Raw genomic sequence first — 27750 nt, forward strand, 5'->3', positions numbered from 1 at the left:
TGTTGGACTGGTCTGCAGTGTAGTTTGGTCTCTGTGTGACCTGGACTCAACGGAACAAGTGGTTTGCATCGTTGCTCCAAGTTTTGCAAGTTCAGTGAAGTGTGTGGACATTTGGACTGAGTGGATAAGTTTAGGTAAACTATGATCTTTATACTCCTATTAACACTCACTGTACAGTCATGTCAAGTTGCACATTAAAGGTAGGATGTTTTGGTTAATAGTAATTTAGAGTGTTTGTTCATTCACAGGAGTCTCCCCGTCTCTCCAGCTCTTTAATTAACAGAAAAAAACATTTTCAGGTAGGTGACCTTTTCAGCCAATCAGGAGAGTACCCATTAACAGCTTCACTTTTACAGTGTTCCAGTTCCAATTGTGTCTGCTCATCTCTTTCTGTAATCACTTCCAATTCCACTTGATTAACCTGAAAATGTATTTTCTGTTTACTGAAGAGCTGGATCAAAGTCAAATATACCCCTGTTAGTGAACAAAATCTCTTTGGTAATTTCTATCATCACGAACTGAAGGAGCATTTTGCTGTTGTCGGGCAGAAACCATAACTGTAACTTTTTGTGTTTTTTTTGTTTGTAAATTAGTGCCACTGCCTACATTATCATACAACAATCTCAATAGTAGCAGATCCTCAAGATTGTAGATCTGCTACTTTTGTTATTTTTTTTATTTGAATCCTGAAGAGTAACAGTTTTGGACATTATGAGGGCTCCACTGACAGAGACGATTTCCTTGTCTCATTGGCTGTGTTCACACTGCAGACAAATCTCAGCTGTGATCTTTAGGACTGAGTGTCCGTCAAAACTGTTCATTGAGAGCAATCAGATTAGATTTACGTGTTCAGACATTGCAGAAAATGTATGAATAATGGTATGGTCACATATAACCCCCTATTATGAAAATTGCCCAACATATCTAAGTTTGCACTCAGCAGTTTCTAAATGGTGGGGACCCATACTCTACATTTCTAGCAAAACATTCTGGCAAGTGGACTAATAGTCCAAATAATCAGATTCTCAGCTGCCAGTGTAAACATAGCCATTGTGTTTTGGACTTCAATTTGACAGCGAGATTCTTCTAAATATGTTTAAGAAAATAGGAATAAAAAAAAATCCAAAAAGGTAGCACATCCAAAAATGTAATAAATGGCGGACAAAGTACTCACATTTCCATTTATTTATTGGCACACACCAAAAAGGAACGCTTACGTGTTTCGGATATGAAGCCTTCATCAGAGCAAAAAAATAATATGTGTATGTTATTTTATAGTTTCTAGTTACTTGCGCAAGCAGAGCGCGCAAGTAATGTGGTCGGCCTGTCTCATTTGTCGTGACAGCTGTTCCGCCATTTGAGGCTTACGCAGAAAAACATCAAATCTGTGCCCGTATTGCTGGACCAATGATGACGAAATGACCATATTTCTTACGTCATCATTTAGAGCTAGTCATACACGTATTTCTTACGTCATCATTTAGAGCTAGTCATACACATACGTGTATGACTAGCTCTAAATTATGACGTAAGAAATATGGTCATTTCGTCATCATTGGTCCAGCAATACGGGCACAGATTTGATGTTTTTCTGCGTAAGCCTCAAATGGCGGAACAGCTGTCACGGTTTTTGGACCAAAGTGACCACAGAATACCGCTAATCAACTTACAACTACACACTTTATACAGTATAGAGTATAGAGTATATATGTATACATATATAGTATATGCCTATATACTATATATATATACTATATATATTTCTTACGTCATCATTTAGAGCTAGTCATACGTATACTATATACATAATCAATAAAAAATAAAATATCAAATTGTGCCTGATCTGCTGGGACCAGAGTACGTGGTGTGTATGTGTATGACTAGCTCTGTCATACATATATATGTTCTACTTTATGTACTTTACTTATGTACAGATCACCTAAAACAGACCTTTCAAAATTAAACACATTTCTCGAAAACATGGTAAAGTATATATCATCTCCGACTTCTGCAATTTTGATAATAGGAGATTTCAATGAAGACCATAATATTGAGATAGAAAGAAGTATAAAGACCTACATGTCAAAATTAGGCTTTAAACAATTAAATACAAATCCAACTACAGATTACGGAAATATTTTAGATCATGTATATTTTAACAAATGTGAAAGTATTAGTATAGAAATTGAAGTTAGAGACACATATTACTCTGATCATGATTTAGTATTAATATCACTATAGTCCAACATGAAATAGATTTAAAATTAAAATAAAAAATTTAATTCAGTTTATATACTTTTTTTTATAGGTGTTTACATGCATAAAGTAGATAGGTAGTAAATAGTTACACCTAATAATTACACATTTCAAATGTTCCTTCACAGAGATATTGAGATTCCACCATTTACAGAAAAAGTATACTGTATAACATATTTTAATTCAGTTTATATACCTTTTTTTTTCAACACATATAAATGATTTATTTGTCTCTGAAAAACAAAAAAGGGATCCAGAATATATCTACAACAATAAAACAGTATTTCTTATATAGATAGAAACTAGAATCATACTTAATACTAAATGTTTACATGTATAGTAGGTAGCAAATAATTACATCTAAACATTAATCATTTCAAACGTTCGTTCACAGAGATACTGAGATTTGACAGTTTACAGCGGGCGAAAACATTACATGCGCGCTCTGCTTGCGCACTAGTTGGCCATTTATGGCCTACTAGTGTGCAACAAGCAAGTATGCACTCGACAGAGTGCAGTTCTAGTTTTGTTATGTGATGACCCAGACTCTGGTATGTTGTGTTTGCTATAATATTTGCAGTGTTGCATTGGTCATTGCACACGTACCACGTCGTCTGCCACTGTCCCTAGAGATTTTTCAAGAGCACATGCATGCATCGATTAAGAACAACCCTTAAAGGGGCATTTCACAGCTGGAAGAAACTGAAGTCACTAGTATTTGTAGTAGATAACAATTTGAAATTTGCACCCCATGGCCAGAAAAAGAATGGTCTGTGTGTTTGACTAGGGTTTGATTGGATTGCAGAGTGAGACAACATTTTCATGAAAGATTTTGGTTGTGAAGATGGAGTTATGACTACAATATCTAAAAACACATATTACACACATATTGAATTGAATTGACATAAAAACCCTAGGAAAGTGTTTCTGTTGGCCTAAACATCGTTCAAATAAGATCTGTTGCAAAAGTGGTGAAGTGGCCCTTTAAGGTCCTCAACAACGTTTACAAAGGCTGCCGAGTGTCACACCAGCGTGTGTATTAACATAGGAATGAGCCATGATGATCAATGGTCCTTTGTGTGACCTGTAGTGTAGGTGTTAAGCAATGCATGCGTGCTGTCTTTAAAGTTAGCGGCCCACCAGAGATATAGAACACTTAATAATATATGGAAGTATTTCTAAGGAATATACAATACTGCAGTGCAGGTGGTGTAGTTAGTTATTGTAAATAATGTTCCACCATCAGCCTTCACAGCCTTCCATTGTTTTCACCAATATCTGACACAGTATAGTCTTTGGAAAACTACTTTACAAACATTTAAAATATACAAGAAACTAGATCAATTCCATAAACCTGAGCGTCGCACACTGAAGATTAAAGTGTATCAGAAGCAATTTTATAGTCACATCACAGGTTTACAGATCTGAAGAAGTGGGTGAAATTTGTTTTATTCACATATGGAGCTAAATGTATCCTAACTGAAGTGTGCGTGTGTGTGTGCGTGTGTGACGTGTGTACAGAATGGTCAAAGGGAGAAAAGCAGAGGAAGGCGATGGTGCTACTCTCATCGCCATGGCAACGGAGCCAGACCATAATGACTATGGGAGTGTCAACACGCAGCAGGTCTGTCTGTCATCGGTTCTGTCGGTACAGAAACAGGAAGTTAGTCACTAGAACAACAACAGAGCTACTGGCTGATTACAGGATGCATTAGTCTGGTGGTTTCCAAACCTTTTATCCTGTGACCCAAAAGAGAAATTTGACCCGGGACCCAAACTAGTGAAAGTAGCAGATCTATGTAGATCTGCTTTTTTCACTACTTCTTAAACATTTATTCTCTCATTTATGGAATTTCTTCAATTTTTCGTTGATTTCTTTTACTTTTAAAATGTTTTAATTACGGAAAGAAATATATTGAATTTTGTTTTTAATTCAGGATTTGTTTTAAATGTTTTGAAATAGTAATAATTAAAATCTACAAGCTCAAGCTTGTAGTTCTGCTACTTTTGCATGGGAGCATGGGAGACCAAATACAACCACTCCATATAAGTTACTAACATACTCTAGTGGGCAAAATCTAAATGTATTAAAAAAAAACTCAATAGAGCACTAAAGCCTCAATATGTACTCAACTTTTTTTTAGGATCAAAATGTAATTTTGTCCAATCTGTATGGGAGAGGGTGGTTGTATTGGGTGGTTGTATTTTTCTCTTCTATTGAGACATTATAGAGGTCATGTCTCACCTAGACATATTCACCAACTAGACACCAGAATTTTGACCTGATGGTCAAGATTCAATTTATCCCCTGAGCAAGCAGGCAGGCTTTATTAGCTCAATGGTAAAAACAGCACTTCCATGGGAAACCACGTTCAAATCTGGTGTAGAAGTATAGGAAGGTTACATAGTGCTGCATTAAGTGACAATATCTCTTTGAAAAGAGTAAAATAAACTAACAAATATTCCATAATGCTTTTCTTTCCCCCAGAAACAGGACAGGAACACGTTCAGTGATGGAATAACTACGTGTATAATCGGTGAGTAGAAAGAAAATGAAAATAGAATGGAAATTACTTGATTACCAGTACCAGCTAAACACTGTTGGAGAATTAGAGTATATTTTTATTGTTATATCACAGGTTTACAGACTATACTGTATCTACATACAGTACATGCACATAGCACATATCCATTTTGGTACAGTTTGTTCAAGTTAGATATAACTTGCGGCGACTGTGGCTCAGGAGGTAGAGCAGGTAGAGCAGGTAGAGCAGGTCGTCCAATGATCCATGGGTCGGCGGTTCGAATTCCGGCTCCTCCTGTCTACATGTCGAAGTGTCCTTGGGCAAGACACTGTACCCCAAATTGCTCCTGATGTGCTGGTTGGTACCTTGAATGGCTTCCGCCATATAAATGCACCATTTACCATTTTACCATTTACCATAGGGCGGCTGTGGCTCAGGAGGTAGAGCAGGTCGTCCAATGATCCCTGGGCCGGCGGTTCGAATCCAGGCTCCTCCTGTCCACATGTCGAAGTGTCCTTTGGCAAGACACTGAACCCTACATTGCCTCCTGAGTCAGTCGGTGTGAGCTCGCCACCATTGGTGTGTGAATGTGGGAAGTGAGGACGCTGGCGTCTGTTCGCCGCTTCACCTCCCAATGGATGAATGAATGAACCATTGTAAAGCGCTTTGAGCACTTGGAAAAATGCTATAAAAATGCAATTCATTATAGCTGCCTGCCTGTCTCTCTCAGAACACATGCTGTCATTCTGTGCAATGTACTATATATTGACTCAGACCTGTTATGTCAACATTCTTCACCTTCTACCAACAGTCCTGTTGGTACATGCCAAACTGTTAACATGCATCCACCCACAAGATAAAACAAAAACATCAAACAAACCATAGAGTTAAACAAACATATTAGTTTACATATTAGATTAACTGAGCTACTGTAGGCTATTTCCTTGTACACATGTTGAAGGATGTATTTATACTTGTTGTTCTTGATTTACATATACTGATTACTGCACTACACTGTCTCTCTCTCTCTCTGTGTGTGTGTGTGTGTGTGTGTGTGTGTGTGTGTGTGTGTGTGTGTGTGTGTGTGTGTGTGTGTGTGTGTGTGTGTGTGTGTGTGTGTGTGTGTGTGTGTGTGTGTGTGTGTGTGTGTGTGTGTGTGTGTGTGTGTGTGTGTGTGTGTGAGATAGATTTTGTCCTGGTGTGGGAGGAGAGTTGGGAGGAGCAGTCTGAAGGAAAAACGAATGTCACCGCCGCTCACCGCCGGAAAATGAGGGAGGACTTCCTGGCTGAACTTCAAACTGTTGGTGTCCTCCAACAACGGGTAAGCAAGTGATTGGTATTTAATTTAAAACATTGTCTGCTATAGACGCATATATATTTTAATAGCCATCGGTTGTCTGCGATTGACGTATATATACGTGTTTTATCGCTCTGAAATGGCACCACTAAAAAACAACTTTTTGCCCTGAGCCGGTTGCTAGGCAATGCCTTGCTCTCCCCGACACGTACAGAATGTGCTCACACATGCGTAGACTACTATTATATTTAGGTTCTCCTATGGCTAGTCTTTACTCGGAAACTACGCCACTGTCCGATCAGAGTCAGGCCGTAGTGTTAACAGCCGACCTCTCAGCCAATGGGATAGCATTGCATTGCAGCCAGCAAATTGCAACAACAACCAACTAGTTATTTCACCCGCTAACAGGATAATCCTCAATCGTCTTAGACCAATCTTAGACCCTCTACTGAGAAACTCACAGAACGGCTTCCACCCGGAACGAACAACAGTCGGGCAGATATTGGCACTGAGGAGGATATTGGAAGGGGTAAGGGAGTGCAAACTGTCAGCGGTGATCACATTCATTCACTTCCAAAAGGCTTTCGACACCATCCACCGGGGGAAACTAATTTCAGTATTCTGGTCAATGACCTCGACTATGCAGACGACATCACCCTAATCTCGGATACAGTCGAGAAAGAAAGGGAGCTACTACTGGCAGTAGAAAAGGAGTGCAGGAAGATCAGCCTCAAGCTCAATGCCAAGAAAACAAAGGTAATGACAGTCAACACCGAGGACAAAACCATTGCCACTGCAGACGGGACGGTGCTCGAGCGAGTCGAGGACTTCAAGTACCTCGGGGCCTGGACTGCCTCAACTGAAGAGTATCTGAAGGTTCGGAGAGCACTTGCCTGGAAAGCCTTGCACGGGATGAGGAGAGTGTGGAAATCAGACATGGGAGAAGACCTTAAGAGGCGGCTGTTCATAGCTGCTGTGGAGTCAGTACTGCTGTATGGGCCGAGACATGGACCCTCACAGTACAACAGGAAAAAGCCCTGGATGCAGTCTACACAAGAATGCTACGAATGGCACTAGGTGTCACATGGACGGACCGCATCAGAAATGTGGACCTCTATGGGGACCTACCACGGGTCACGGACATAGTCCTGCAGAGCTCAAGAACCTGATGTTGGATAGGAATTTGTGGAGGGCAGCGATCCAGGAATCCCGAGTTGGTGTTGGCTATACCTCACTCTCGCAACAACTAACTAACTAATTAATTTCACCCACAATTCTGCAGATATAATAACGCAGCTGGTAATTGTGACTATGTAATCAATTCTTGTTTATCTGGCAGTGAAGGATAGTCAAAGGGACAGTGCCCTCAATACCTGCATACCTGACTACTACTTCTCCAAAGTGAGCCACAACACTATAGCGAGGGACAACGGTCTGGTACTACCAAATTTTAGATTTGAGAAAACTTTAATTCTACTATTTTGCTACCAAAATGTGGAATGCACTGATATCATCCATTAAAGAATTAAAGAACCCATTAAAGTATTTGTGGATGACATGTACAGTATTATTGTGTACATTTTGTATGCTATGTTGATGAATTGAATGCATATACTGTAGGAACACAATGGAACGGAGTTCAGGACTTTTTTGTACTGTACCTCGTGCGGTTTATTTCTGACTAATAGCCTACAGTATTCATTCAATCAATATGAGTGCAGCAGAAAACGAGATTGCTCACCGACAGACAAAATATATATAAAAATACAGTAAATACTCAATCAAATAATTACCTTTCCTTTATTGGCTTCCAAAAAGCTTTTGCCACTATACACTGGGGGAAACTCAGGGACTGTATGGTGTTCCTGAGAACACTATGACTGCGGCAAGCTACAGTATAGTTGACTCGAGCCAAAGTTCTGACCCACGATGGTGAGACTGAAAAGTTTGACATACTCTTGGGCGTTTTCAGTGATACGCTGGACCCTTTCCTGTTTATTGCCGGGACGGAAACATGCCCTGCTCGCAATCAGTGGCAGGGAGAAGACATTCTCCCGGCGTTCCTCCGCCCACTTTTCAACTATCAACTTGCCTGCTATAAAGCGTCGCAGTCCTGCACCCTTTCAGAACGACGAGTGGCCCAGGAAATGATTCTCCATTCATTTTCTCCATAGGCTTTTCAAAAACGTATTTATATAAAGACGGTTACGCCGCGGACAAAGCCAACTCGGATCGTGACAAATCATGACAACAAACACAATATTTTGTGCCGATCAAATAATTTGAAAGAAGAAAATAAAGGCAGGATACAACACTATTTGTTTTGTTTTTCTTCTAACTAATTATTTAATCGGCCCAAAACATTGTAATTATTGTCATGATTTGTCTCGATCCGAGTTGGCTTTGTCTGCAGCGTAACCGTCTTTATATAAATACTTTTTGAAAAGCCTATGGAGAAAATGAATGGAGAATCATTTCCTGGGCCCATTCGTCGTTCTGAAAGGGGGCGGGACTGCAACGCTCTATTGCCAGTAATTGCCCCATTGACAAATAATGCACTTCTGGAAATGTTATTTGGCTGTCACCCGCTGACACGTGAGGAAGACTCGGTGAATACATCCCATCGCGATCACAGACCTCGACTATACAGATGTAATGGCATTGCCCTAGTCTGACTCGGACACAGCAGAGAAAATAATTGGGAACTATTACTGGCAATAGAAAAAGGAGTGCAGGAAGATTGGCAATTTCACTTCCAGCAGGGCGATGCTTCATATCTCAAATCTCTCTGTGCCTGGACTGCCTCGACAGACGGGATCAGAAGGTCTGGCGTGCAATCGCCGGTAATGCCTTGTACGGATTACAGAATGAGGAGTGTGGAAATCTGAGAAGGAACATGACCCCAAGGTGCAGCTGTTCATGGCGAAAGTAGAATCAGTACTGCTGTATAGTGGATGCTCACAGCGCATGTCACATGGGTGGACTACATCAGAAACATAGACCTCTACGGAGGCCTCCTGCAGGTCATGGATGACGCCAGGGAGTGAAGCACTGTGGGAGGAGCTAGGAGGAGGAAGCAAATGACATGCTCTTAACAAAGTTTGTGAAATAAGGGAATCGCATGGACTTTGCTGCTGCCCATGAGGTGCTGCTGACTGACTCTTTAGTGGTTATTTATAGACTTCTCTGTTAATAATTTAGATGAAGCCTTTTATACTAGTGTGTTGCACTAGTGTGGTACACAGAAAAGTGAAAATATATGTTTTTTTTAACTGAATTGTTATTGACCTTTATCGGTTATATTTATTTGATGATACACATGTTTTGCTATTGTATTAATTCCCTCTGCTACCCCTACACATGCACACACACACACACACACACACACACACACACACACACACACACACACACACACACACACACACACACACACACACACACACACACACACACATTAAAACCCAGTTAGTGTTTATCTTTTTAATTGATGTTTGCACTCGTTGTGCACAGGATCTGTGTCAATAAATAAGTCACTGAATCAACCAATTAATGTCATAGACCAGGACACCGGGGTAGAGTAGGGAATGTCGAGAACATAAAATTAATGCCTTGGTAAGACTCTGTGTCAACAAGCTTGAACAGAACCCAAATGTCATCACATTGATGCTCTAGCTAAGTGCTTGCTTTTCACCCTCTTTTTTTTTTATTGTTATTATTATTATGCCGATTTGGAGTGTGTCACTGCTTTGTATAAACAAACTGTGTTTGTATATGCAAACTGTGTTTGTATATACAGTAGACAGTCGCCAAAGCCGGATGCACCGCAGTGAATTAGAATCCACAGCAGACACAGTTGTTAGCCACTTGTTAACCACTATCAACCCGATGTCTCCCTTTTGAGGGTCGCTCCTATATACAGGTTTAATGTTTGTTTTTAGTTCAATGTTGGTTTTAAAAACGCTATTGACAATGAAGGGAACATTTACGTATTAGTGCCCCTCACTTCACACGGGTGTGATTTATTTGGTTATTACACTTATTTATTCTAAAACACAACTAAAGACCTTTCTGTTTGTCGCTGCCTTTGATTGAGGTGCTTTTATTTTCTATTTATTTCTCTCCTGCACTGTACATGTATCTGTTATTTATAGCCTATTGTATTTCCTTTGCTTGTTGTTCGGTGTAAAGCATATTGACTTGCCTTGTTGTTGTTGAAATGTGCTATACAAATAAAACTGCCTTGCCTTGCTAATTACAGGAAAGAATATTCACACATAGTCAAACAAATCTTCCAAAATAGTGAAAATAGTAGGCTACTGTAGATCTACAAGCTAGACTTTAACGGTTTAGACTTTAACGGCTCATTTAGTCGACAAGACTGAACCTCAGCCTAGATATGAATACCATGAAGACATACCGTAGTCATTTGTTCTCATGTTTGTGTTACTTTGGCTTGAGTTTTCTTGACCACAAATGGTTTCCTAAATTCAATGTACAGATTATTTCTGGATCGTATATCGTTGACGGATGCCATATGTTCTTGGTTTACCTGGGATCCTATTTTTCTGAGGCAGTGGCACTACCATGTCTCTCTGCATTTTATGTATTAAATTGCAAATTGTTGCTACAACTACTATCTACTATTACTAGGTATTTTATATAGTCTGATGTGTGTGTGTGTGTGTGTGTGTGTGTGTGTGTGTGTGTGTGTGTGTGTGTGTGTGTGTGTGTGTGTGTGTGTGTGTGTGTGTGTGTGTGTGTGTGTGTGTGTGTGTGTGTGTGTGTGTGTGTGTGTGTGTGTGTGTGTGTGTGTGTGTGTGTGTGTGTGTGTGTGTGTGTGTGTCTTTCCATTTCTCAGACAGAAGTTCAGCAGGCAAAGAACAAGATCTGCTATGTTCTCCTTAGCGCTCCCTGGAGTGTTCTGTGTTACTTTGCTGAAGAGATCAGTCTCCGTGTCCCACTGGAGGTAAGCTGTCTGACCCCTAACCCTTAACCCTGATCCTAACCACAGTATACCCTAGTTCCCGTAACAATGCTAATATACTATGTACAATTATGTTATACTATGTTAAATATTGTTGAACACAGATCATTAGATAACTAGTGTGTACTGGTGCAGGAGGTACAGATAATTCTAACTATAGTGTGTACTGGTGCAGGTTTGATTGATTGATATGTTTATTGACAATGTTTACATGCACAGAAAATACACATATAATAATTATACACCATGCACCATCAAAAGGATAAATCCAAGAAAGTTCAACGGCTTATTTCCATTGCAGTTCCTTAAAATACATTTGTGTGTGTGTGTGTGTGTGTGTGTGTGTGTGTGTGTGTGTGTGTGTGTGTGTGTGTGTGTGTGTGTGTGTGTGTGTGTGTGTGTGTGTGTGTGTGTGTGTGTGTGTGTGTGTGAGTGCATCTGTGCCAATGTGAGTGTTTTAAATAATAACAAAAATCCGTGTGTGTGCATGTGCCTGTATGTATATGTGCGCACAAGAGACATGGGTATACATAACACAAGTCAGGAAGATATGCAATCCGTAAAACAAGAGAAAAAACATTTTCAATTAAAAAAAGACTGGGGCACCTGAAACAGAAGATAGGGTAGGATGTATCCTGCTTAACCGCTAGGTTTAGTTTAAGTTTAAGTTAGTTCCAGTTTCAGAGGTACAGTCCATTCTAACTAGTGTGTACTGGTGCAGGTGGTGACGCCCCCGGAACTCAACTGGACCAAGGAAGTCCTGGAGAAGTTGTCACTTCCCAACCTGCTGAGGCAGGACGTTCCCAACCCCCCACCGTACCACTACACCTGTGATTTCAGAAACAACAAGATGGAGAAGTAAGACTCCACCTTACTACTACACCATTTTGTTGACTAAAACTATGATGATTTTTTTTGTCGACTACCTTTTTTCAATGGCAAATACTAAATAAAAAATTAAGCTATGATGAAACTGGGAATAATAATTATTATTGACATTTGTGTCAACAAATAAAAACTAGACTACCGTAAGTGGAGAAGAAATCCAGTAGCCTATGGGTTTGTTATGCCGGGTGTTAATGCTGATTGTCACCTGATTAAGAAACCAGCTGGGAAGTTAGGAATGCCATGCCTCTGCTTTTACCCACATACACCCCCCCCCCCTACCCCCCCCCCCCCCCCCCATCCCTGCTTCTAGTCAGACTCAATTCAATACATGCATTTCCTTTTGGTAAAAGTAGACTAGACTGTCTGCTATGTTTGACATTTATGTTTGATTATTACAAATAGAATGTTGACCACATTAACCACATCAAGAGCTAGCTGGCTCTGTGCTTGGACCACGTTTTTCCCCCATCTACACCAAATCTTATCGCCCAAGATAGGCGATCTAAAAGCTCACATCATGTCATGGCGCAAAACGTTAGTGCCCGGAATATGGATGCTGGGGTTTCAAGTGGTTACATAGCGAAAACAGTCAATCTACAGTGTTTAAAATGGGCTTGTAGATCTGCTACCTCTGCTATTTGTCATATGAAGAGATACAGATTTGTAATCTAAACTGTTTGAATGGGAAATGCAAATGTTTATTGAATAGGCCTACAGAACATTGTTTCAGTCCAACGAACCATCATCATCAGATAAAGGTCAGTTGGTCCGAGACAACTTATGTAAGAAATGTCCTCCCTACGCACCTGTCCTTGTGTGTGTGCAATGTCTCTTTAGTGAATGTGGGCACATGATAAAGAGCAACACATTTGAATTTTACTGGCAGCTGGAGGTACAGTCAGTTGTCAGCAGCAACTGCAGAATGACAATGACACACAGGAGAGGTTCAGGTAAGAGTAGAGTCAACAATCAAACCGAGACAAATACTCTGAATATCTGATTATGAATCAATGTCAGTGAAACTTACAGTATAGTTAACCACACTAAACCCAAGCAAGCCTAACCAGATTGTAGCTTTAACTAATAGTAATTAATTTAACCCATGACTACATTTATGGTTAGGGTGTAAGATAAAGGTCACACAATGGAAGAGTTCACAGCATGCCACTGCAATTCACAGATACATGCATCTGGTGCATAGAGATCTGGTGGTAGTGGCTTGGAAGCCAGTAACCCTGTGGGACACCTTTACTAATTGAAAGACAGCTGGTTCTAGAACCATCAGCAACAACACAACTGCCTGTGTTCTTCCTGACAGGTAATTTGAGAACCAGCTGATGTCCAAATCAGATCGTTCTTAATTGGAATGCCCAATAATAAAAAGTTAGGTAGAGAAAGGCAACCAGCGGTTTTATGACGGGAAAAGGTTGGAGCTGATCTTAGGAGTTTTCCAATTCCAAATTATTTTCCTACACACAGAATCAAGCTTCCACACAATTACAATTTATGATGATCACGTGCCATGGATACAAAGATAACAGTAAACAGGAGTAAGCACACTTTACAATTTCCCAAAATGATGTAGTGATGGTTAATGGTGCTAGCGGCAGTAGCTGCATGTTACATGTTACATTTGTACACAGGTTTCTTGGCAGTAGGGACATGGAGACATTCTTCAAACCAACCCAGAGACATCAAGTGGTGAGTGTCTCTTTTACTACATCTGTTAATTACAACCAATTGGTTATTATTATTAGCTAATACTATGTAGTAGGCCTCACCTTCGTTTTTTTCTTAAAGTCGAAGCTTCTAGCCCTAAAAACGAGACAAATTCAATGCTTCGACGACGGGGCCCAGGGGGGATTAAATAATAAGTCAGTGATTCATGCATTGTGGAGCTCAAGTTCATGGATTTGAAGGGTAGCAGATCTACAAGCTCTCATGCTGCAATGCGTTGCAGCTATTTGGATTAAAAAGAATTTCGTGCCGTGTGTGTGTGACTGTAAACATCTTGGTTTCCGAGGCTAGTCTGTGTGTCTGTGTCTGTGTGACTGTGTCTGTGTCTGTGTGTCTGTGTGTCTGTGTCTGTGTCTGTGTGTCTGTGTCTGTGCGTGCCTGCCTGCCAGCTGTATGAGATCTTAGCCAGAACTCCGTATGGTGTCGTGGAGAAAGGTGAGGTGGGAATTGACCGGCTGGTCAGTGAGCAGGTCTTCACTGCTGCCTTCCCCCTGCACCAGGTACACACACACACACACACACACACACACACACACACACACACACACACACACACACACACACTTGTGGACTTTGCTTGTAATGATCGAGTATTTCTACATGCAGTATTGATACTTTTACTTAAGTACAAAATGTGAGTACTTTTTCCACCACTGCTTCCCATAAACAATGCAGGCTTATGCACAAACAGACCAGGAGGGGAAATAGTCTTGCGTAGCCGCTAGCCACACTACACCTTACGAAAGCCACGGAAGGAAGCTTTAAAATATCTTTAAAACATATTTTTGAAGTCCCATTAATTCTAAGCAGCAAGTCTAGATTTTTCAGAGCTTCCATGCTCCAGACTGTATGACGGCAGCATTTGAAAATTGTTGGGGGCAACACAGTCGGGCTCACGAGACTAGCCGGATATATCAAACCAATACATTTGCTAAGTAAAACCTTCTGTCTGTGTGTCTGTCTGTCTGTCTGTCTGCCTGTCTGTCTGTCTGCAGGGTCCCTGTGAGCAGCCGAGAGGCCCTGCGGTGCCTCCAGACAGTCTGTCTCTCAGACAGATCCTGTTAGAGTACTGGGCTCGCTGGTCCCGCTGGAGGAGGTACCAGCCCCTGGACCACATCAGAGAGTACTATGGAGAGAAGATCGCCCTGTACTTTGCCTGGCTGGGTAGGATGCATGTCACTGTTACCATGATACTGTATACTATGAAGATAGCCCTGTACTTTGCCTGGCTGGGTAGGATCATGCCACTGTTACCATGATACTGTATACTATGAAGATCGCCGTGTACTTTGCCTGGCTGGGTAGTGGGTAGGATCATGCATGCCACTGTTACCATGATACTGTATTGTATACTATGGAGATCGCCCTGTACTTTGCCTGGCTGGGTAGGATGCATGTCACTGTTACCATGATACTGTATTGTATACTATGAAGATCGCCCTGTACTTTGCCTGGCTGGGTAGGATGCATGTCACTGTTACCATGATACTGTATTGTATACTATGGAGATAGCCCTGTACTTTGCCTGGCTGGGTAGGATGCATGTCACTGTTACCATGATACTGTATACTATGAAGATAGCCCTGTACTTTGCCTGGCTGGGTAGGATCATGCATGCCACTGTTACCAACCATGATACTGTAATATGAAGATGTGATTCTATACTGTCTATAATACTATCTATAATCTACTTCAGATTAGATATACAAGTTTAAATTTCACTACTGTGTGAAAACTAGGGCTGCCCCGATCCCCGAGCAAAAACAACGTGATCGGGACATCCCTAGTGAAAAACACAGCCTCTTTCCCTTTTCATCAAATCTTTTTAGCTTTATTTGTTTTTGCACATGCAGGACATTGCATATTAACATCTGCAGTCCCCACATAAAACATAAAAGAATAACAGGCAGACAGTGAAGCACATTACACTAGGAAATAAGCATAAAAACAACCATACAAAAACAATGTACAAAGGTATTAAGTGCCCATAATTATGCTATGTTTTAGCAGTTTTTATAGATTAATACACATTCTGGGGAAGAAAAAATAACACCAGGCAAATGAGGCACCACCTAATCTTTTGTGTAGGAACATGAACTTGTTTTGTCTCTTCCCCTTTCATAGTCCACTTCCTCCCAGGTGCTGCTGTGTTTAATCTAAACAACACAGGTCTGTCAAAGTAACAGTAACAGTAACAGCTACAGTAGTAACAAGTCCAAATTTTATTCTGACCCCTCCACGAAAAGGTCTCGATCGTTGTCCTGACCCCTTATCCATCATTTATACATTATGGATAATTAGTGTGGACTTCAACTGTTATTCGTCTATAGTACCGATACTTCTTATTCTACAGGGTTGCAAAGGAGACAAAACTAATGATGATCAAGTGTGTGTGTGTGTGTGTGTGTGTGTGTGTGTGTGTGTGTGTGTGTGTGTGTGTGTGTGTGTGTGTGTGTGTGTGTGTGTGTGTGTGTGTGTGTGTGTGTGTGTGTGTGTGTGTGTGTGTGTGTGTGTGTGTGTGTGTGTGTGTGTGTGTGTGTGTGTGCGTGTGTGCGCGTGTGCGCGTAGGGTTCTATACAGCATGGTTGTTGCCTGTCTCTGTTGTTGGGCTACTGGTCTTCATGTTTGGAATCTGGCTCGTGAACACTGATGTCCCAGCGTGAGTATACTCGTGTGTGTGTGTGTGTGTGTGCATGCGTGTTCGTGTGTGTGTGTACATGGTGTGGTTTAATCTCTTGAAACACCTTTTACACCATCCTGTGTGTGTGTGTGTGTGTGTGTGTGTGTGTGTGTGTATTGCAGCAGGGAGCTGTGTGCCAGTGGGGACAGCTTCGTCATGTGTCCCCTCTGTAACATCTGCTCCTACTGGAACCTGTCGAGCATCTGCCATGTATACAAGGTACTGTATCTGTCTAATAATGGAGAGAAAGGGGTTTTGGGGTCTTCCCTATAGTATTCGGTGCTATTTCTGCCCCCATGACATAATACAGCATATCTAAAATAAGCAAAAACACTCATTCCAAAAAGCTTAAATATATCTTATACTATTAAAGCTTCTCCACCATAGAAAACAATGATTTGTAACTCAGAGCGGTGATGAAGCAACACAATTTCTATTCAGAATAGGGTTGATTTTTCACTAACAAATAAAAGCATCCAACTGTATGGATATGGAAGGCATTGAATAGTTTGATGAAAAATATTCAGGCATTTCATTTGGCACACTTCCAGTCTGTCAAAGACTTTAAAGGTCAATTTACTGTATACTTTGAGCGCAGAGCGATGTGCTGCACTGTCTCACTGTGTGTCTCACTATCTGTTTCACAACATGTCTCACTACTCTCATAACTTAGTGACTAAGTTATGGGTTTTGAGCACTCAACAGTGTCCCCACAAAAAATAAAGTGAATGTAGTCCAAAGGTACACGACACAGGACCAGTACTTTGGTCATTTTTGCCACGTTCATTTGTCACACAAAGCAATTATTTGACCTTCTCCACCTGTGTGTACCGTATAGGCAGGCCTGTTGTTTGATAACGGAGGGACAGTGTTCTTCTCTGTGTTCATGTCTCTGTGGGCTGTGAGCTTCCTGGAGTCTTGGAAGAGAAGAAGCTCCACTCTGACGTATCGATGGGACTGTTCTGCCTTTACCGACATTGAGGTCTGACATCTGGGACTCTTCTCCTTTTTATGTTTACAATGTTTGAACATTTTAGCTCTAATGGCTAATTTGAATCACGATGTAACATGAGCTTGTAGATTGGCCATTTTTGTTATTTATTATACCACAACGTATACAGTATGGCTTAAATGGTTAAGGAAACTGCCTATACACACTATTCTGGGGGGGGGGGTCCCCCAAATTATTCTGGGGGGGTCCCCAGATCATTAGCAACATCCATCCATCCATCTCTCTCTCTAGAGCTCTCTCTCTAGTCTCTAGACACTCACACACACCCCGTCCAGTTTAGTTCAGGTGCAGAGAGGAGGATTTAGGATTTAGAACTGTAAAGGTCAGAGGTGGAAGGTTAAAAGGTGACAGGTTGTGACTCCTGACAGGAGCGTCCCAGGCCAGAGTTCGCAGCGATGGCTCCCATGACCACGAGGAACCCGGTGACCGGAGCGGAGGAGCCCTACTTTCCTGGCAAAGAACGATTCAACAGAACACTGACCGGTGTTATGGTCATCATTGTTATGGTGAGAAACTGACTAGTGTTATGGTCATCATTGTTATGGTGAGAGACTGACTCTGAGCCCTAACGCAGTGGTTTTCAACCCTTTTCATATCAAGGTCCATTATATTTCGGCATATGAGCCACGAACCATCGCTTGATGACATTTAGCCTCTCAGACATTGGCAGTGGAGGTGCAGTGATGTACGATAAGGGACCTACAAAAAGTGCGTGCGTGCGTGTGTGCGTGCGTGCATGCGTGCGTGCGTGCGTGCGTGCGTGTGTGTGTGTGTGTGTGTGTGAACTTTTACCACTGGTAGTGGTTTCTGCCCGACAGCAGAGATACTCTACCTGCCACACAGAATGGTTAAAAAATAATATTCACCCCAGTAGAGTTGCATATAGTGTAGCTTTAACTGGTGATTGAACTGGCTTTATTTGCAGATTGCTGTGGTGATGATTTTCCTGGTGGGGATCATATTCTATCGCTCCATTCTGTCCATCATCATTCATAAATCACAAGCCAAGTTCTTCATGTCGTCAGTGAGTACAAACACTGCACACCAGTACACACAATGCAAATGGTACACACAGCACACGTATTGATTGACTGAATGCTTTATTAGTCAGAAATGTAAACAGCATGTAGTACAGTCAGACATTAAGGATAAATGTCCTGGCGACTTGTTTCCATTGTGGTCTTATGTATTCAATGAATCATGTACACAACAATAATACATGTCATGAACAAATACAATATATTTACAAAGGAGAAAAAAATGGAGAAATGGTGGCAGTGAATGACACATCCTTTCTAAGGGAATTTACATTTACCTCCGCTTATGGTCTCCTCCTGGCTGTTTTGTTCAGGCCAATTTTGAAAGAAACCAGTCATTTACACCCTTTAATTCCACATTTTGGTGGCAGAGTAGTTATTCTAAATGTGGGTGGTACCAGATCGTTGTTGTTGCTCCCTCTAGTGGAGTAGTTTGAGGGTGTTGAATGAGGGCACTGTCCCTAGAGTATCTTACACATAGTGCATACATTACACACAATATACAGTTTGTTTCTTTCATCTAGTATTCTAGTTTCATATATATCTGGTTCCACATTTGTCTGTCTGTCTGTGTAGGCAGGTAGGATCGCCAGCATTTCAGGTTCCGTGTTGAATCTCTTGGTGATTCTGATGTTGTCCAGAGTCTACATATCCCTGGCACACTTCCTCACACAATGGGGTGAGTTAAAGTCCCTGTTCGGTTGGAGTGTGCTACCGGTATTACTCGTCTTCTTCTCCTTATTCCACCTCCTCTCCTCCTCATCTTCTCCATTCCTTTCACACTTCCACATGCTTAACTCCCTTACGTCCAACTACGACAGCCAGGTATTCATAATAATTTATTATTCTAATCTACATTTTGTATTACAGAAAACTATGTCCAGTTCATATTGGTGTTTCTGTTCTGCTCTAGAGATGCATCGAACTCAATCCAAATATGAAGACATGTTCATCCTTAAAGTTTTCATCTTCCAGTTTGTCAACTTCTACTCCTCTCCTGTTTATATCGCTTTCTTCAAGGGAAGGTCAGACACAAAGACACAAAACGTATTTCTAGTGTAAAAAGTGTTTAAAGTATGTTATTTCTGTATCATTTCAATCACAGCATCCTGCTGACCTGTTTCTATATTTTCCAGGTTCATTGGTTACCCTGGAAAGTATCACACCCTGTTTGGAATACGCAATGAAGATGTGAGTGTGTATTCTGTTTGCATGTTTGTATGGTCTATGGAGACAAAAGTTTTACATTTACATTTTTAAGACAGATGTTAGCTCCACCCCTGCCTCCTGATAGTTTCAGTTATATTATTTATGTTATGTTGTATTTAGTTCGCATTTATTATGAAAACCCCTGTCATCAGTCACATCACCCCTGTACTACACCAACTCCACTGGCTCCCCATCAAATATATAACCATCAAGTTATATTTCAGTTTATATACCTTTTTCTTTCATCGGATATCGATGATTTATTTTTCTTTGAGAAACTAAAAAGGGATCCAGAATAGTTCTAAATCGATAAAACTGTATTTCTTTTATAGATAGAAACTTGTACCATACTTAATAATACTACTTTCTAAATGCATAAAGTAGTTAGGTAGCAAATAGTTAAACCTAATAATTCAACACGTTACAGTTTGTAGCGGTCGAAAGTACTTGCACGCTCTGCTTGCGCACTAGTAGGCCATTTATGACCTACTAGTGTGCAACAAGCAAGTATGCACTCTACAGAGTGCAGTTCTAGTTTAAAATGTTTTTCAAAATAGTAAAAAATTGCATATATTTTTAATGTCTAACTGCACCAAGTGCTGTTTACATTTCTGACTAATAAAGTATTCAATCAATCAATCAATCATCAACTAATTTATGTCCCCCTATATAATTGTAGTGTGGTCCTGGAGGCTGTCTGATAGAACTGGCACAGGAGCTGCTCGTTATCATGGTTGGGAAACAGATCATCAACAACGTCCAAGAATTCATCTCACCGTAAGTTTACATTTACATGGCCTCATAAATGACAGCCATAAACAAATACCTTGCACTTTGAATTTCAAACTTTAAGTTTGAAACAACTAACCAACATAGTGATACCAGGTTGAACGTGCATGGTTAATATGTAAATGTAAGATCTTGAACAAAACCAGATGAAATAACCAGTGAAGTATTCCCACTGTATGTATGTACGGTATGTAAAGCACATTCAGAAAGCTTAAGTCATGATAGCAGAAGCTATGCATGCAGCTAAGGTCGATTTAAATCGTCAAATTTAAATTGATCAATTTAAATCGTTCGATTTAAATCGTCAAATTTCAATCGATCAATTCAAATCGTTCGACGATTTCAATCGATCGATTTCAATCGATCTACAAGCTCAAAACGTGCTGCTTCGTGTCGCATTTCGAGATTGTAGATCTGCTACTTTTGATGCTTTTGTGTGAAGCTGTATGATCAAGTAATTCATTTATTGATATATGAAAAAATACGATTAAAACTATTTACCCCTATAGTTACCCCGCAACTATATATATTATTTAAATTGTGTAATGTAAAGTTTGTAAACCACATTCAGGAAACTGAAGGCCTGGTGGCATAGGAGGAACATGACACCTGTAGAGGAACCAGAAGAGCAGTCACCCTGGGAGAGGGACTACCAGTTGCTGGTGTGTGAGGGACTCTTCGACGAGTACCTGGAGATGGGTGCGTACTGCATAGCAAACACTGGCTACCAAGCAGTATATAGTGACTCTTCTCCCTTCTGGCTCTCAAACTATGGGATGAACTCACTCCCAATCTTCCGCCGTAGTCTGAAGATATCATTTGGATAGCATGTTATGTAGACAGATGCCAGGTCATTATTGACCTGGCATCTGGCTACAGTGTTTATAGTTTCAATGTAAGGATATTCTACTGTTGGACTAATAATGGCCGCCTGTCACAGTTATTACACAATTGAAATGGCCTAATCGTGATTATTTGACATATTCAACGACAATCGTCATATATTTAAGTCATTTGTCTGCCCTGTGCAATGTGTGTTAAAAAGCCTAAAATGCATTTTGCCGAAAAGGTACCCTTTTTGTGTCATCCTTTAACCTTAATGTCTGACTGTACTGTACCACATACTGTTTACATTTCTGACTAATAAAGTATTCAATCAATCAAAATTATTTGTATTATGTTCCAGTAAATTCGGTACAAGTTCAGTGCAATAAAACACAATTAAATCGTCAATTACAATTATTTATTTGTTTGACAATTATGATCGTCAAGTAAAATATAATCACCGTGACAACTGAAGGTACTGCACACATGGTTCACAATGGTCCTCTCCTCTCCTCTCCTCTCCTCTCCTCTCCTCTCCTCTCCTCTCCTCTCCTCTCCTCTCCTCTCCTCTCCTCTCCTCTCCTCTCCTCTCCTCTCCTCTCCTCTCCTCTCCTCTCCTCTCCTCTCCTACAGTTCTACAGTTTGGTTTCATAACCATCTTCGTAGCAGCCTGCCCTCTGGCTCCAGTCTTTGCCCTGGTGAACAACTGGGTGGAGGTGAGGTTGGATGCTCAGAAGTTTGTGCGTGAGTATCGCCGCCCGGTGGTGGAGCGGGCTCAAGGCATCGGCATCTGGCTGGACATCCTGCAGGTCATCACACACCTTGCTGTCATCACCAACGTGAGTCTCTCTCTCTCTCTCTCTCTGTGTGAAGCTTTTTCCACATTGATTTGTATGGTTTCATTCATTTGTCCATCCTTTCTTGTATGAAACAAAATTAATACAAGGGGCGGCGGTGGCTCAGGGGTAGAGTGGCTGGATGGTAACCGCAAAGTGTCGGAAGTGTCTTTGAGCAAGACTCTTAACCCCTAATTGCTCCTGATGTGCTAGTTGGTGCCTTGCATGGTTTCCGCCGCCATCGGTGTATGCATGTGTGTGTGAATGGGTGAATGTAATGCATATAATGCACAATCTATGTAAAGCGCCTTGGATAAAGGCGCTATATGAATTTACCATTTACCAAGATATCAGCCAGATGACGTCTTACGTTTTCATTTGCTGCCCTAAACAAAGTCCATAGACTTGGCTAGCAAACTCATCATAACTAAACAAACATTAACGTCCATAGACTTGGCCATGCATTGGAGGGGATAGTGCCCCTCAAAAACAAGATAATGTTTACTTTTTTGTGTTCTAAACTTTATTATAACTAGACTGTTGCCCAGATGTAGAGCACCCGAGTTGGTAACGATGGAAGTTAGAGATTCATGCCCCACCTGGCTATGCAATACCCTTTGTACCCGTATATGGAGATTTCTGGATCTGTCTCTCTGTGTCCCTTTATTCCTATATGGAGGTCTGTGTCAGGCATGCCCAAATATGGAGTGTTGTGATGTCAGAACAGACCAGCTCCATATTTGGACCCTGGACAGGGGGTCAGGGGCCCTGTCCAGATCCCGGGGCAAGAGGCCTTTTGTGGCGGACAACCGTGGGTCAGTAGATACAGTAGATACTGTAGATATGGGCTGCCGAAGTTTCCCTCAGACCGTTATTGGTCGTGTAAACAATTTTTATTTCTTTTTTTTTTACTATCCTTGTTTTATATTATATTTTTATGCTCATATATAATGTACACACATATTTGTATTCCGTTGTTTCTTTTTTTTTTGTAAAAAACAAAACAAATAAAGGGCTGATCATAAAAAAAGATCTGAGCCCGACCCACTGATTTGGGCCGGGACACATCAGGCTCATTGTTTCCCTCTAGTGTGTGTGATGTGTGTGCAACATTAGGTGTGTGTGTATTGATGTCTATTATATTATTATTCTTTTCCAAGGCGTTCCTGATAGCGTTCACGACGTCCTTCCTTCCTCGTCTGTACTATGCCCACACCACAAACAGCCGTCTCCATGGTTACGTCAACTTCACCCTCTCAACAGCACCGGGAAACTTCTCCAGCACACCTTGCAGGTATATCAGCAGCAGACCTGTTTATGGAGAGCGTGCACGAGAACTGTGCTGTTCATCAGTCCAGCGTTTGGTCACATTTGTAACATTTTTGCAGCGACACCATGCCTGGATGTCACGTGACCAGATTTGTGATGCCCGCTCACCCACACACATGCCAATTTTGATTGGCAAGATTATAAAATATGAAAATATGAAAAAGTATTGTGACAGATCACCTTGACACATACGAAAACATACATTGTTGATACTAGTACATATCCGTTCGGGGGATATGACATCTCTCTCTCTCCCTTCTGTCTCTCTCCCCCCTCTATTTGCCACTTATAACGGTGTCCCCCATCACAGTGCGGAACGACACACCTTCCAGCCAATCACAGCGTGCAATATCTGCGGACACATTCCATCCACACATTTCGTCCTCAAATTTTGAGGACGCAATATCTAGAATTATTAGTCAAGATTACATATTTTTGAGCGGTGTGGTGCTAACCGCTCCAACTCGTGGCATTGTGTGTAGGTTCACTCCCCCCTCCGTCACAGCATTTGGCGTTCAAGTCAATGGCAAAATAAACGTGTGTAGCCCCCAAATGTCACACAATGCTCAACCAATTTCTGTAGATGGATTGGGTCCGCCAATCAGAGAAGCCAATTCCCGACAACGCGACTCTGGGCGATACAAATCGCCTATTGGGCGTTCCTGCTGTCATTACCTATGTCCTCGTATAGGTGGTATGGAAGGTAAACAAACAAAGCAACACATGAATTTCATTGGCTATCACCTGCTATCGCCAGTAGTTGCCGGGTCCCATTTACAAATAATGCACTTCCGGACAATTCGTATGGCTGTTGCCCGCTGTTAAAACGCATTTTTCCCCATATGGGCATAAAAGGGACACAGAGACAGACAGTCAGACACCAAGACGGACAGATATAAGTCATTCTGTTATCGATCCCTTTTTAGGTATCGTGGGCATAGGGATCAGAATGGAGACCTGCTGCCTGAATATTTTCATCTGTTGGCGATTCGACTCACCTTTGTTATCGTATTTGAGGTGAGATTGCACGAGATTGGGTGTGTGCGTGTACACACACACACACACACACGCACGGACGCACCCACGTACGCACGCACGTTGTAATCCCTATGGGGATTACAATGCAAATCAAAATGTACATGAACCTGTGGATTTAGCTCCCTTTACCGATATTGACGTCAGACTTCGGTGCTCTATAGCGTGTTCCTTCCACGAGGTACGTCCTACCGCGGAAACTCCCCCTGTCAGGGGATAAGAAGCGGCCTGCTCACTCCTCAGGCATTGAAGAAAGGATGAGCTCAGTTCGGGGCTCTCCCCAGGTTGACAAAGGGAGAGTAGCGCCCAGGATTATAGCTTAGGCAATTGGCATCGGGTGACAAATGGGTTACAAAATCAAGGGATAAAATAAAACCCAGCCCCATACTAACTTTAGGCTTACTAATTTATTCAAACTTAACTAAGAATTCAATAATTTAATGTATAAACATTATGTAATCCAACCATTGACACTTGAGCCAAAAGAGGAACCACCGAGCAAGCTAAAGCGAGTTGCCGTGCCGAATGTTGCAAAAGCCGACTCAGTGCTATGTTCGGGGGAAAAAAGAAAAAGAAGCGCTTTGTGGATCCTTAGATGTAGAAAACTGTAAAGAGGTGCTTTTGGAGAGGGTTTTATAGATTCAGGACAAGAGTTTAGGACAAGTATATACCTTTGTTTATACAAAATCACAGTGGAAGGAAAACTGATGGTAGAGCGCTCAAAGTGACTACTGTGTTACTGTGTTGGGCTGCTGGATGCTCTGCATGTCTGGCAGAGTGCATTTGGGTTCTACTAATAACTGGTTGATTGTCAGCATGTGGTCTTCTTCATTGGCCATATGATCGACCTGATGGTTCCTGACATCCCTGAGGAGGTGGAGATCAAGATAAAGAGAGAATATTACATGGCCAAAGAGGCCCTGGCAGACAACCAGGTAACTGCAGTATATATGTCTGGCAGCAATCTCTTATCTCCACATTCTAACTTTTGGAGTTTTTTCGTAAATTAATGCCCTACTTGATCATACTACAGTGTCACACAAAAGCATCAAAAGTAGCAGATCCACAAGCTCAAAATGCAGCGGTGAGCGCTTGATTTTATTCTATTTATATTTTCTGGAAAATCTTTTGAATTAATTTGAAAATTGTAGGCAACAGAAAATATATATATTTATTTGTGAGTCATGACTCATAAAATAAATCTGTGACCCACTGACCCATTGTCTGGGAGGTCAGATGGGTGGTCTGTGTGCATTTTCAGGGCATGTTAATAAAAAATAAGGAGGTTACTGAAATAAGGCTGATGGACACCTTAAAAGTTATAGTGACAGGTGCATAGGACAACCAGGAGGGGGCCGAATGTTCAGAAAGGGATCTATATGATCAAAGAAAAGGGTTCCCACATGTACACTGTCTGGAACTTAAAAATCACACCTGTGTGAAGTGAGGGGCGCTAAAGTCTAACTCATGTTGATTAGGTGATGTATAAACATACGGTGCCAACACAAACATTAAACGCCATTAACAATAAAGAGACAATATGATGTAACCGACACATTATGACGTAAATCTTCCCTTCATTGTCAAAGCGTTTACTAAACAAACTTTGAACTAAAGACAAACATTAAACCTGTGTATAAAGAAGTGAGTGGTACTGTACTGTACTGTACTGTACTGTACTGTACTGTACTGTACTGTACTGTACTGTACTGTACTGTACATGGTCTTTATTAAATAATTGAATGAAGAGCATCCTTTTTGTTCCAGACAGTGTGCATGCGTAGATCCCTTTCTGAAGCTTAAGTTATAGCTTAACCTTGAAAGGCCTGGTGGTTTTATGCAGTGGTGTACTTTACTTGAGTATTTCCAATACTTTTACTTCTACTCAACTACATCTCGGATCCAAATATTGTACTTCCATTCCACTGCATCTATTTGACAGCTTTAGTTACTACTGTTAGTATGATTATTATTACAAAACATACAGTAACCACTTCAGGCCTACATTTCGGCCATTTGAAAATAGCCGATGCACAAGCTCACGCATTGTGAGCTTGTAGATCTGCTATTTTCAAAATATTTTCAAACATTTGAAAACTTGAAATGGGACATTCTGCATAATGAGTACTTTCCACGTTTGGTACTTTAAGGACATTTTGATAGCAATACATTTGTACTAAATTCCTGACTGTTTAATTCTACACTGCAGTATTGATACTTTTACTTACTGTATGCTAGTAAGTAATGTAATGTAAAAGCATTGTGTCTCTCCAGTCTTTAGGGAAGAACGTGATTGTGGCTGAGACAGTGGTCCAATCCACAGAATTACGACAACGGAAGCCAGACCCTTCACCTCCTACAGACTAGCCCTCGTCTCCACCCACCACCCCATGACACAGTACCCCCCCCCCCCCCATCTCCACCCCATGACACAGTACCCCCCCATCTCCACCCACCACCCCATGACACAGTACCCCCCCATCTCCACCCACACCACCCCATGACACAGTACCCCCCCCCCCCCCCCTTCTCCACCCAACACCCTGTGACACATTACTCCCTGTTTTTTTCCACATAGGCCTGCCCATTTTCTTTTATTTTTGCTCTGATCTAATGAGGGGCATTGATCAGTTGTTATTTTCTTGTATATCGTACAGTGTTTGTCGTTGCCCTCAGTTAGCGACTCTGGGCCACCTTGGATAACGTACTTATGACGAATGATGGTCTATAAAAATGTTGGTGTAACTGGTGTAACGTCTCAGGTAACTGAGATCTTTGGTGAATTGCATTTTCTTTTACTTGAACTGAGAATGCGCATGCCTAAAATCTATTCATAAAATAAAAATCCCACCCATGTGAAGTGAGGGGCGCTAATATCACACCCGTGTGAAGTGAGGGGCCCTAATATATTAAAGTCTAACTCATGTTGATTAGGTGATGTAATGGTGATATAAAACAAACTAGGGTTGTCCTGATCGGATAGGGTGATCGGAAATCGTGGCCGATCACGTAATTTTCAAATGATCGGAAACGGATCGGGAGCCAAAAAATGTGATCGGGACATCCCTAGTGTTATAATAATCATGAGTTGCCCATGTCTGTGTACTTGCACTTGAGACACAGTGTACTTGATATGTATTGTGTACTGCCTGAACGGTAGCATACTTTATAGATAGGCTACGAGAGACATCTCAGCGACAGCAAGGTCAGCCTTGTTGCAGTAGGCACGTTATTTTGTCTCATATCTTGTGGTCACGTCATTATGATCCAGCACTATATATGTTCCTGTTTGTGTAATAAACTTTGTG

At 41.3% G+C, this 27750-nt stretch overlaps 1 protein-coding gene across 3 annotated transcripts; it reads left to right on the forward strand.

The window, feature by feature from the left end:
* ano7 (anoctamin 7) lies at window positions 1–27750 on the forward strand. Of its 3 annotated transcripts, XM_083774113.1 has the most exons (26): window positions 7–134; window positions 249–299; window positions 3778–3880; window positions 4745–4793; window positions 5969–6102; window positions 10940–11047; window positions 11787–11923; window positions 13597–13654; window positions 14080–14190; window positions 14686–14854; window positions 16259–16349; window positions 16493–16589; window positions 17209–17352; window positions 17751–17888; window positions 18308–18406; window positions 18996–19098; window positions 19333–19444; window positions 19556–19610; window positions 20308–20405; window positions 20989–21116; window positions 21876–22081; window positions 23239–23372; window positions 24334–24424; window positions 25258–25377; window positions 25476–25526; window positions 26717–27750. In XM_083774113.1, exons 3-26 carry the CDS (start codon window positions 3779–3781, stop codon window positions 26807–26809), a joined length of 2628 nt encoding a protein of 875 aa, XP_083630239.1. In that variant the 5' UTR covers window positions 7–134; window positions 249–299; window position 3778; the 3' UTR covers window positions 26810–27750. The 3 variants fall into 3 exon arrangements, with proteins under 3 accessions (XP_083630238.1, XP_083630240.1, XP_083630239.1); XM_083774112.1 differs by lacking the exon at window positions 249–299 and having other exon boundaries at window positions 1–134; XM_083774114.1 differs by lacking the exons at window positions 249–299; window positions 25476–25526 and having other exon boundaries at window positions 1–134.

This window comes from Protomyctophum parallelum (genome assembly GCF_964188405.1).
Source record: "Protomyctophum parallelum genome assembly, chromosome: 9".
NCBI lineage: Eukaryota > Metazoa > Chordata > Actinopteri > Myctophiformes > Myctophidae > Protomyctophum > Protomyctophum parallelum.

Excerpts from the sequence above, each read along its gene's own strand:
- ano7 (XM_083774112.1), top strand. The coding sequence starts at position 3,779 with ATGGTCAAAGGGAGAAAAGCAGAGGAAGGCGATGGTGCTACTCTCATC. Across the intron at positions 23,373-24,333 it reads TTCTCCAGCACACCTTGCAG|GTATCGTGGGCATAGGGATC; the intron begins GTATATCAGCAG and ends ATCCCTTTTTAG. Across the intron at positions 25,527-26,716 it reads CACAAGCTCAAAATGCAGCG|TCTTTAGGGAAGAACGTGAT; the intron begins GTGAGCGCTTGA and ends GTGTCTCTCCAG.